Source organism: Chelonoidis abingdonii, chromosome 6 (genome assembly GCF_003597395.2).
Source record: "Chelonoidis abingdonii isolate Lonesome George chromosome 6, CheloAbing_2.0, whole genome shotgun sequence".
Taxonomy (NCBI): Eukaryota; Metazoa; Chordata; order Testudines; family Testudinidae; genus Chelonoidis; species Chelonoidis abingdonii.
Window position 1 is genome coordinate 79,876,347 of NC_133774.1, and position 12,864 is coordinate 79,889,210.

A 12,864-nucleotide genomic window follows, 5' to 3' on the forward strand; every position below is an offset into this window, starting at 1 on the left:
AAAAGTTCTCCGACGAACGTGCATGCGCGGCGCGTACACCTACTGGAATGGATATGAGCAACACATCTCGAAGAACAACAGTTACAAAGGTGAGTAACTGTGTTTTTTCCATGTAAGACTTCTTTCATCCCCAATAAAACCTTCGGCTTCCTAAAAAAACTCCATTAAGTGGATGGATGGGGAACAAATATTACTGTTTCCATGTATCACATTAATTTTCATCATTTTAAGAAGGAAATTTGTTCAATGACAGACCTAAATTGTTCTAATTTAACATAGTTGAAAAATGTGGACATGTTTAATGAAAGTATAATTTTAAATATCAGATCAGTTTCATTTTATTAAAAAAATGACTTGTATTAGTAAAATGAACATACCAGTATTCTACATTGGCATTTTCTGTTTAACTCTCTGCTCTTAATAGGATCCACAATAGGCAAAAATGTGTACTACTTTAATATAAAACTTTACATTGTTAAACTTCTGAATATATTAAAACTTTTTCTAAATCACGTGAAAAATTAAAGTATGCATTAAGCAGATGTAATGGTCTAATAACCTTTTTATTTTATGTTGCAGAACAAAGTAGAAGAGATGATTTGGAAGCTTTAGGACATATGTTTATGTATTTTCTCAGAGGGAGCCTTCCGTGGCAAGGTTTAAAGGTAGTGCTTTTAATATCTTCATCTCTCCTTTTTTTAAAAAAGTTATCTTCTCCATGATGTTTCCTTAGTAAAGTTGTCTCCTAAAATACTTTCTGAAGTTATAAATTTATATCTTTCACATCATAGGCTGATACATTAAAAGAACGTTATCAGAAAATTGGAGACACAAAACGAGCAACACCTATCGAAGTATTGTGTGAAAACTTTCCAGGTAATGACTGTGTTACTGAAGAAGAATCTGTGTTTAAAATCACGCTGCAGTAAATCCTTTAATACTGTAGGACTGTGTGCATTACTAAGAAAAATGCCTTTCAAATACATATAATATAATGTGGTAATGAATGTAATTTAAAATATAATGAAACATCGCAGAGTTTTGTCACTGGCTGTTATTGAAGCTGGAGGATTAGGAGAGAGGCCCAAAACCACTTATTGTTCAATATATTGACATTATATGGGGAGGAGAGAAGAGGGGAGGAAGTTTATTTCCAGTTCCAGGTAGTGATCAGTTTGCCATGAAGCATAAAATTTTGGTCTCCCTTTCATCTATAAGAAAGCAGATTAATATTTTTTAAAAATACTTATTGTAACACTTTTCTTATTGGTAGATGACCATCATTTTGAAGTTGACTTACTTTAAACTACATGTAACTCATTATTTTGGGCATTACTCCTGCCTCTGAGTCCCCCCTAACAATTCTTGTAGTATTATAGTTGCATTTTCCTATACAAAAAGATTTTTTATTTCCCTGATTTCTCTGTAAAAGACTGAGGTATATGAAACTGACTTGCTACACAGACGCACCCATGAAATTGACTAAACAGAAACTTCTCTCAAATACACAAAATAAGGGGGAGAAAAGAAAAAAAAAGTTTTCTGATATATTAACCTCTCGGGTCTAGTAATGATAGATTTTAGCATGATTTTTAAAAGTTGATATTTTTTTTGGTCTATTTGGCTCCCATCCTGCAAACATCTACGCATGTGGCAGTTCCATTAAATTCAATGGGATACTCATGAACATAAAGTTAATTGGTGCATAATTGTTTCAAAGGGAGAAGTGCATTAACTGCTGTGGAACATGAAAACTAAACTGATAAGTAAATTAACATGACATAAAATCAATCTGAATTTTATATAGAAAGCTAAAGATATATTTGGTTTGTTTTTAAGTATCAATGATTAATGTAATTGTTTAACCATTAATAAAACAGAAATGGCAATTATGAATATTTCTCATTTGTATAGAGGAAATGGCTACATATCTGCGTTATGTAAGAAGGCTAGATTTTTTTGAAAAACCAGACTATGACTACTTAAGAAAACTCTTTACTGACTTATTTGATCGGAAGGGCTATATGTTTGATTATGAATATGACTGGATTGGGAAACAGCTGGTGAGTTCAGTTGAGCAAAGATGCTGTATTTTTGTCTAACCAGTTTTTTAACTATAGTAGTTAGTCTTAATATTTATATGATTTTTCTTGTACATTATAAAATTTACTAAGATTATGAGTCAAGCTACTTTTGTGAAAGCTGCAGAATAGTTTCCATTGTAATTCCCTGTTCTTATGTATTGTGAAATTTATGAAATATCACCTTTTGGTCTGAGATTTTTTTCTTACTGAGTCTCTTCCCAGAGGTATAGTGGTGTTTTTTTTTTAAACATCAAATAAAATTCCTTCCGCTGTTTTATAATAGGAGGTTGTAGGAACTCTCATCATTTTTTAAGTAACAGTTTGTCATTTGAAACTTTGCAAGGACAGAGTCGTCATTGGGAGTGTGTGGTTGTTTCATTTTGGGGAATTTTTCCCAAATTTTTAAGCAACTGAGAAATCACTTCTCAGCATCTGAGGTTTATAGCGGAAACTATACTAAAGCCTCATTCCCTTTGATGTCACAAAGTGCACATCTTCCCTGTCCAGCCTGACAGGCACATGAGCTGCTGCTTTCAAGCTTTTCCTGAGACGGGTAGCTTGAAGGAGATTCTAAGTACCTCATTAAACTATTCAATAAAAATGTCCTTTTAAAAACATTTTTTACTACTGTCAGGAACAGTAGAAAAGTTTGCGTGTGACTAAAGGATTAGACGCCAAAGTTAGGGTCTCAGTTGATCAGAAAATGGTGGGGGATAGTATCTGTAGAAACTTCTAACTTTTCACTGAAAAATTTAAAAAATTCAATTTTTGGCCAAAAAACCCCAAACTTCTTTTTAAGAAAAGCCAGACAGAAAGTCAGTCAAAGACTCATGGAAAACATAGTCTAAGTTATGCTCCAATATTCTACAACTTCTAAGCTTTCCTTTTACAAAATTCTGTATTTGGGTTATAGAATTTTTTCTACAATAATCTTGTAACACTGTCTTCTCTTTTCACTTATACTAAATTTAATGTCATATTCCTGTATATACATATTCTTATCTACTTACATATTTGGGTAACTTATTCTCACTATCATATTTTACTAAGATTGTCATACTCTACACTATTATTATTATTATTATTATTATTATTAGATTAATTGTTAATCTGGCTTTTTCTAACTTTTGAGAGCTTGGCTTTGCAACGCAAATAACATTCAGTTAACATTGTTTTGTTTTGGGTATTTTGTACATAACAATAATTTTGTATTGCAATAGTGCCTAGGGGCCCTGTCACAGATAAGGTTCCTGTTGTGCTAAACAGTATAAAAACACAACTAAATGCGTTCTCTGCTTAGAAGAGCCAACAATATAATATGAGGATATATATTCTCTTCATCCTTGCTTACATGCAATAATGTATATAGGGATGAAATAGCAACTTCAAAGCTAACCTTGATCATGTGCATAATTGATTCTTAAGTGTAGGAAAGTATGTGTCAGTTCCCTATGAAACAACTGTGTGCTTTTTATATGCACGATTTTATAGGATTATGGCATATACATAGTACTGCAGTATGCAGCACATAAAGTTATAGCAACAAATGTATTGTAGCTTTTAACAAAAGTTAATATTCTGTAGCACGCAGAAGGGAACAGTCCAAGTTTGAGAACATCTGAAATCTTTTATTTGGCACATTCTGTCTTTGATTACTTAACCATGCTTGTTTAACATTGTACAGATATAATCTTTCTATAGATTTTCTTTACTTAAAGTGAAAAGGTAGGAGCTTCCCTGTTTAGGATTTGGAAATTCTGTTAGCCTCTACAAATTTGAAGTGTGTTTTAAATTCCACAATCTGGAACTATTTATACATCACCAGAATGCCTTCTCCCACACATGCTTAGATGGTGTATAGGAAGGAACACCTTCCTTGGGCATGATCAAAGTGGGGCTCCCTGCTATGCATCTTAAAATGTTTTCAGAAGCTTTCCTGAGTCCCTACATACCTTTTGTCCTGAGTAACTTTATAAAGCTTTCACTACTTAGCTAAGCTGGTCTTGCACATAGCCTCAGTGAATCATTCCTTAGTTACACATCTTACAAACTAAGTGAAAAAATTCCATTGTGAATAGTTGGTAAATAATTTTTAAAAAGCGAATAAAATGGTGAACTCAGATTTCCTCTGGAACAATGAAATGCACTGCTTTTCAGTAAGCATTCTTCCCAGACAAAATTGTATCTTTCAAGCCTCAGCCATTTTGATTGTCTCTTTTAAATAAATAAATAAATAAATAAATAAAAGGAGTATAAGAAAATTTGTAAAATGGTAATATCTTTTATTTACACTGTGTTCACATTCAAAGTGACTTAATCTTTTTTTTCTTCATACGTTCAAAGATGGCAGAGATTAGTCATAGAAGATTTCAGCCTGAAATCTTACAGGGAGCTATCAGTAACTGGAATAGGTTAAAACAACAAGGAGTCCTTGTGGCACCTTAGAGACTAACACATTTATTTGGGCATAAGCTTTTGTGGGATATAACCCACTTCATCAGGTGTGTGGAGTGGAAAATACAGTAGCAGGTATAAATATACAGCAGGTGAAAAGATGGGAGTTGCCTTACCAAGTCAGGGGGTCCATGCTAACAAGTCCAATTCAATCAAAGTGGATGTGGCCCATTCCCAGCAGTTGACAAGAAGGGGTGAATATCAACAGAGGGAAAATTATTTTTTGTAGTGACCCAGCCACTCCCAGTCTTTATTCAGGCCTAATTTAATAGTGTCAAGTTTGCAAATTAATTCCAGTTCTGCGAGTTCTTGTAGTCTGTTTTTGAAGTTTTTTTGTTGAAGAATGGCGACTTTTAAGTCTGTTATTGAGTGTCCAGGGAGATTGAAGTGCTCTCCTACTGGTTTTTGAATGTTACAATTCTTGATATCTGATTTGTGTCCATTTATTCTTTTGCATAGAGACCGTTTGGTTTGGCCAATGTACATGTACAATGATAGTCTATTACAAAAAGTAATTTTACCTCTATTGATATTCACTCCTTCTTATCAACTGTTGGGAATGGGCCATTGTCATGGTATAATTCCCAAATCTGGACCTTAGCGTCCAAAATATTGAGTACCAGCATGAATCCTCTAAGCTTAATTACCAGCTTAGATCCGATAGCACTGCCACCAATCAGGACTTAGGGTAGAGCCCCTGATAAGCTCTGGTCTCCCCAAAACCTCCCCGGGGGACCCCAAGACTCAGATTCCTTGAGTCTCACAACAAAGGGGAATAAACCTTTTCCCTTCCCCCTCCTTCCTTCCTCCCAGATTCTTCCCACCCTGGGGACACTAGGAAAGATTACCGTGCTTCAATGCCTTGAAACACAACACAGAGAGATCAGGTTTCTCTCCTCCCACCAATTCCCTGGTGAGTATTCACCTTCCCTGGATCTTATACAAGATAACCAAAAGATCAATTAGATTCTAAAAAAAGAGGAAAACTTTAATAAAAGAAGGAAAAACATAAAAATTGTCTCTGTAATCAAGATGAAATTTTACAGGGTTGATTAGCTTATAGGAAATGGATAAACAGCTTTATCCAGACAGAATTCAAGTTTAAAATACTTTTAGCTAAATACACATTAAACTCCACCAGCCAGATACACAGTTGCAAATCCTGAAAAACAATGTAAAAGACTATACTGTTTTTCTACCTTTGTACTTACTAATTTGAATCAGAAGATTAGAGAGCCTGTAGAGACATGTGATGACCCTCAGAGCCTAGAGAGCACACAGAGACAGAACAAAAGACCCACACCCAAAATTCCCTCCACCTAGAGTTGAAAGTAACTTGTCTCCTGATTGGTCCTCTGGTCAGGTGTTGTTTGTTAACCCCTTCCAGGTGAAAGAGACCCTTAGCTATCTGTTTATGACAGCTGTTTATGACAGCTATATCCACCCTAATTGAATTGGCCTCGTTAGCACTGACCCCCTGCTTTGCAAGGCAGGTCCCATCTTTTCATGTGCCATATATTTGTACCTGCTTACTGTATTTCCATTCCATGCTTCTGATGATGTGGTTATATCCCACAAAAGCTTATGCCCAAATAAATTTGTTAGTCTCTAAGGTGCCACAAGGACTTCTCATTGTTTTTACTGATACAAAATAGGTTAGAATGGATACTTCATGCAACTTTCACTGTAGTGGGACCAACACCTCTAGCTGGAGTAGTGGCAAACTTTTCAAATTAAAATGTAAGAAAACAAAAATTCAAGGAACTCATCACAAAATGAACTTTCTGCTTTTATTTGGACCAGTTTACAGTAACTTATCACGTCGTAAGCGTACTAGTGAATGCATTACGTCATAGTCTAGTAAGTCTTTATCACTGGGCATCATTACAGCAAGTTGCTCCTAAATTTTTGAGAAGGGAGAGTATGTTACTGGTTTTCGTGAGGAATTACCAAGTCTGAGAATTAGTGAGGGTCTGCTTCATGACTTACTGTTGGTTTTGTATGGCCAGATCTCTGTACATTTCCATGGCAGGTTCAGAAACATGTTTTGGATTACAATTCAATAATTGTTGGTATATAGAAAACTTTTAAATATTTTTTAACAATTTGCTACATAATATATTATGTTTGTAGCCTACTCCAGTGGGCTCAATTCATTCAGACCCTGCACTGTCATCAAACAGAGAAGCACATCAGCACAGAGATAAGATGCAACAATCCAAAAATCAGGTATGCTGCTCACCTAAGATTTTACTAGCATTATTTTATGTCATCATTTTTATAAAGTTTGTTCTTTATGCCAAAACAGCTTTGCTATTGCTTGTGTTACACATTTTCAAATTGACTCCAGTTTCTGCTGTCCATTTTTCTCTGTTTGCTGAAGGTAGCCTTTATTAATGCATGAATGTTTTTGGTTTGTAAGCCTTAAATAAAGGTTATAAAGGGGCGCTGTGTTTTTAAGTTGTAATTATGAATAAATGGGAGCCTTTTGTGTTTTTTGATCAACTGCATCCTAAGGAGCATTGCTTGTATTTTCTTCCTTAGTTTTTCTGTTTAATCTTAGTCTCTTACTTTGCACCCAGTACAGTGACTCACCCACTAGTGTTAAAGGGTTCATTTTCCTAAGATTGCATTTTTTGTCCCATCATATTTATAATTTACTGCCACCTTAGTAAATTCAAAAGGCAGTAAAATTTGTGAGAATTCTAGACTTTTTGTTTCAAGTATTAAGTTTTTCTTAGAGAAAATACTTAATGCACAATCATAGGCTGTAAGAACAGATGGACTGCTTAAGATTTTAATTCACTTGTTACCTGGTGGTCATAGCATGTACAATTCTGAGGTGATATTACCAGAATGTTGTCATGAGAAAAATGTATTTTAAGTACTTCCTTACAGATCAATAACGGTTTTATGTAAAGGTTGAAATGGTATCTGTACAAAATATATAAATCATATTTTACTTTGATATACTTCACCCACCATATATATGTATGTGCATATGTGTGTGTGTGCATATGCACATGCAGTTTATTCTGGTTTTAAAAAAAAAGTGTATATGCATGTAGTTACCCACTTTATACATACAGATGAGATTTGCATACATAATTTAGGTGGCTGGTTTCAAAGCTTTGCCCTAAAAGGTTTATGGTTTCTGTACAAAAATCAGTTATTTAAAGGATATACTAGTGCCAAACTAGTGGAGAATTACAGTATGCTGATAACTTTGATCAGTATTGTGATTTTATACTTTAATTTGTTTCTCAGAAAATTTCAGGCCTTTGTTGATGCAAGGGTAGGAATATACAATATAGGAATATACAGGCATTTGTTGAACGTATATTTTCAGTTAATATAACATGCGTGATGTGCAATTGGAACAGATTGTATTTTGAGCATATGTAATCATGAGTTTTTGTTTTCTTCTGGAGTATCCATGATACTTTTAATTATATTGCTGTGTTTGAGAGAAATTTTGCATACCCCAAGTGACTTTCTAACCATTTTGAAATTACTTAAAATAAAAAAACAGTTTGTTTTTGTTTGTTTTTTTAATTTGTGTTTATTGTTTTACTTCTATTTCCAGATTCTTAATCTGTCTGGTAGTTCATGTTTGAGTGTGTACATTTTTGTTCATTTTTAGCCACTCTACAACTTTTAGCTATAGTAAATAGCAAAGTTTAAACATGTATCTATCTACATTCATGTGCATATATACATAGCTGGTTACATTCTGTTTTTGTGTTGTATTCCTGTGGGATTTTTATGTCACATTGTAATACAAGCATGAGATGTTTACTATGTTTTGGGTTTTTTTCCTCCTCTTCCATGCTTAATGAATTATATAATTGGCAGTCGGCAGACCACAGGGCAGCTTGGGACTCCCAGCAGGCCAACCCCCATCACTTGAGAGCTCACCTTGCAGCTGACAGACATGGTGGCTCGGTACAGGTATTTTCTGCTTCTTTGCATGACTAATTATTTCCACATTCTGCAACCTATTCCTCTGTAACTCCTGGCATGATTCTTGTTTTCAGCGGAAAAGTTTGCTTCATAGTTGTGTCCATAATTACATTCCCTTGTTCCTTTTGTTCTACAACTGCCAAATTGGAAAAGGAAAGTGCAGAAAGTTTGACTTTTTGTATGTTGAATTTCTACAAACGCCTGTTGTAGAAAACTAAAAATGATGGGGGGGAGGGGTTCTGATAATTTTGCACTGTCTTAGATTTTGCTTTTAAGAACAGTAGTTTAAAATATTCAGACAGTAATGGGATGTATGCCATCCCTTTAAGATGTTAGAGGAATGTAGTTATACATAGCGACTAAAGAGCCTCTAGAAAGCTAATTTTATTGCACTTCCACTTGCAAGTGAAAAACATAATAACCCACTTCTGTTGAACAGAAATTATCACATCAAAATTTGAACAAAGCGGTGTACTCAGGACGTTTTTGAATTCACTAATTTGTTTGCTCAGTTGTGCGCAGCAGTGACAGCTGTATGTTTCTTTGCCAGCCAACAAAATGCTCAAATGAAGTATGATTCACAGTGCAGTAGCTTGAGGGGATTAATTTACTAAGGTTGGCCAATTTAGAGCTTCTGTCTAAGTCGAATGCTTACTCATTCTCTCATGTTAATTCCCCACCCAGACCCTGTTATAGTCCAAACTCTTTCTTTCTTCCTGAATGCTTAATTTCATTTATCAGATGTTTGTAACTTTCAACCAGGTTTTGCTTTGCTTATGTATGTGGTTGCAGTAATTCTTAGAAAATTTAGGGCACAAGAATCAAGAAGATACTTGTCACATCAGATGGCTTGAAAGCTGCCCCATTTATATGCATGCACTCTGTTCTTAGTACTGTGTATACTCATTCATAAGCTGAATTTTTTTAGTAAAAAAGGGAAGCACCAGGGAAGGGGGTCGGCCTATGAACGGGTATAGAGAGGGAGAGGTGGGACACAGCCCCTCCCCCCAACAGAGGAAGCAAGGAGAGGCAGCACAGCCAGAAGGGAAGAGGCGGGGCCAGAGTTTCTCTGCTTCTGGCCATGCTGCTCTCCTCCCAGCTGCAGCTCCGGGGCTGGCAGGCTGCAGCCATGCTGCTTGGTCCCGCCCCCCAGAGCAGGCTGCGGTCACGCCGCTCAGCCATCTAGAGCATGCTGCGGCTGCACCACCCAATCTGGCCTACTGGAGCAAGCTGCGGCTGTGCTGCCCAGCCTGCCGGAGCAGCTCCAGCCAGGTCAGAGAGATCCTCCTGTGGCCGTCCCCAGATAAGGTGAGAAGGGATAGGATGGGGAGAGCGTGGGGGTCCCGGGACAGGGATGCAGTCATGGGGGGGGGGGTCACAGGGGTTACTCCTCTGACCTCCAGCTACTCCTCCACAAAAAAAAATTTCCCCACCAGTTGCTGTCCCAGTCTGTCAGGGTAAGCAGCAGGTGCACCGGGACACTTTGTTTAACTCTGTGCCTGCAGACGCTCAAGGTAAACAAACCATCTCGGCCCACCAGTGGCTTATCCTGATGGCCCAGAGGCCAAAGTTTTCTGACCCCTGAATTACAGGGTTGTCTTATGAATGGGTTATAAAAAGTTTCCATTTTTACTTATCTATCTTGTGGGGGGGTGGCTTATAAACGAACCAGTTTATGATCGAGTATATACGGTAATTCATGTCCATCAAAATCATAATAATTTAGCATTATAACAACAAGTTGTATGAAACGTGTATTTTCCTTGGAGCTGTATTCAATACACTTTTTTTGAGCATGAGACTGAGAGCTCCATCTATTTTTTATTTTTTAGTTTTTTCTAAAATATCTTTTGTTTTTTTCTCCTCTAAGGCAAAGATCAGGAACAAAATTGCATACTTCACCCTGTTAATTCTATACAAAAAGTTTTTTGCACCTTTAAAAAAATCTGAGTCTTGAATTGCATTGCAAAATTCTAAACTGATGCTTGAAAAGCTTTTGTTTGTTTAGAATAAAATTAATTGAATAAAATAAAGTGAATTTTGCAACTCATCAAAGATTTAGTTGAGCTAAACCTTATTTTTTATACATATGTATAGCTAAACTACATAGCTTCCTGGTAACAAGCAGTTTGAACATCAGACCAGTGTTCTGATCACAGCAACTCTTTCATATCAATAAAATAAATTTAAAAAGGAAAGTAGTTGATTTGTCTCCTCGAACCATATTAGAATGTGAAATTAGCATTGGAATTGAGTTTAAACTGGATACAATTATGAGATTTCTTAAGTCCCTTCTGGCTACATTAAGAAATATTTCTATTTATCTTTAACATATCAGTGGAACACTTCAAATAGTTTATGAACATAAAAACAGCCATACTAGGTCAGACCAAAGGTCCATCTAGCCCAATATCCTATCTTCCGACAGTGGCCAATGCGAGGTGCCCGAGAGGGAATGAACAGAACAAGTAATCATCAAGTGATCCATCACCTGTCGCCCGTTCCAGCTTCTGGCAAACATAGGCTAGGGACACCATCCCTGTCCATCCTGGCTAATAGCCACTGACGGACCTATCCTTCATGAACTTACCTAGTTCTGGCGCATTTGGTTTATTTAGTTTATGGCACATTCAGTACTTCATTCAAAATAATTATTTCAACAATCCCAGAATTTACTGAGAAAAATTTCAATATTTTGCTTTTTCTAACCAAAAAAACCATGACCCGCACCAGAACAGTTTTTAATTGATCTTAAGATTTTGGTCCATTTAAAGCTACAGGGCAAATTCAGTATTTACCTTTAAAAAAAGAAAATATTTTTTTAGGAAATGGTGACAGTGTGCCCTATAAATACAGAGCAATAGCAAATTTTTATTTAATTCTTTAATAGTGGAAAGCAGAAATTGCAAGAGTTCAGACCTTTTAGGTCACCTAGCAGCAAAGTTAAATTGCTGCAAAAAGCTTAGTTTAAAAGTGAAACTATAGTATTAAATTGTCACATTGCTTTTAAACTTAGATGTTGTATAGGACAGTAGTTCTAAGCCAGAGGTCCAGGGCCCCATAGGGAGCCTCAAGCAGGTTTCAGCGGCATGTCCAAGTAGAGCCATCATTAGACTTGCTGGGGCCTAGGGCAGAAAGCCAAAGCCTCACCAAGTGAGGTTAAAGCCCAGGTCCCTGAGCCCCGCCACCAGGGGCTGAAAGTGAAGCCTGAACAGTGTAGCTACATGGAGGCCCTATGGCATGGGGCTCCAGGCAGTTGCCCTGCTTGCTACCCAGTAATGCTGGCCCTGACTTTTATATCCAGAAAACCAGTTATTGCGGCACAAGTGGGCTATGGAGTTTTTAATCACATGTTTTGGGGGGGCCTCAAAAAGAAAAAGGTTGAGAACCTCTGGTATAGGAGATATCTGCACACCTATTGAATTATGGATTGTTTTTGTAATATAGTGGCAAAGGATTAGTAATGTATGTTAGTAGCAGATACTGTGAAATAATGTAAGATGCTAATTATTTTTCTTACGGTAGAGTTTGATATTGTGAATAAGTGTTGTCATGTATATCTTTCAGTTATAACTGAATTTTTTAAATCAAATTTGGCCAGTAAATTAGAGCATTGGCTAATCTAGTACCGTAACCTAGATTCCTTTGAACAATTAGCTATAGTACTTTTAAGTCCTGTCTACAGTGAAAAAAAATTGAGGAGTTAACCAAAGGTTTGGAGTTAAAATGCATTAAAGCCTTGTATTCAAAAGAGAATCGGCTATGCTTTGCTTCAATTTAATCCCCTGCAGGAATGAGAGTATCCATGCAATTGTTTAATGCATTTTAACTTCACATCTTTAGATGACTTGTCCTAACTTTCCTGAGTGTCTTGTGTGACAAAGCCATAAGGTTGTATATTGTAGGACAGAAGTTATAAAAGGTTCAGTGAAGTTGTACAGTATTTCTTTAAATTGGATTTATTGCTCTGTAAGGTGCTATGGGAGCAGTGGTGGGAAAAGACTTACCTTATATGCGCTTTGTATTCTGCCAAATCACCTTATGCATTCTAGAGGACCACCTCTAAACTAGTTCACTCTTCATGACTTATTTTTATTCTTGGTACCTCTGAGACAGCAAACAAAGGTGCTAATTGTGGTGGTGTATTGTTTGTGTACAAAATGTGTTTACAGAGGAGTTCTGTAAGAATTAGGACTTAACAAAGTGAATGTTGGGTAAACTAATACAAGTCTGTCTGTACATAGCTGTGATTTCAGATATATGCTTTTAACTTCTATCTTGCTGCTGAAATATATTTAGGAATAGGATTGTTGATATTCAGTGCCCGACTACTCTTGTTACCACTTCATTGGAGATTGAATTA

General features: G+C 36.2%; 1 protein-coding gene across 9 annotated transcripts in view; it reads left to right on the plus strand.

Annotated features, from left to right (window-relative positions):
• CSNK1G3 (casein kinase 1 gamma 3) overlaps positions 1-12,864 on the plus strand; it is a 161,279-nt gene that overhangs the window by 116,129 nt on the left and 32,286 nt on the right. For all 9 annotated transcript variants that reach the window (XM_032790756.2, XM_032790758.2, XM_032790759.2 and 6 more), the window contains 5 exons: positions 580-665; positions 792-876; positions 1,915-2,063; positions 6,672-6,767; positions 8,394-8,489. In XM_032790756.2, coding sequence (XP_032646647.1) covers positions 580-665; positions 792-876; positions 1,915-2,063; positions 6,672-6,767; positions 8,394-8,489 — 512 coding nt within the window. The remainder of the gene's footprint in view (positions 1-579; positions 666-791; positions 877-1,914; positions 2,064-6,671; positions 6,768-8,393; positions 8,490-12,864) is intronic.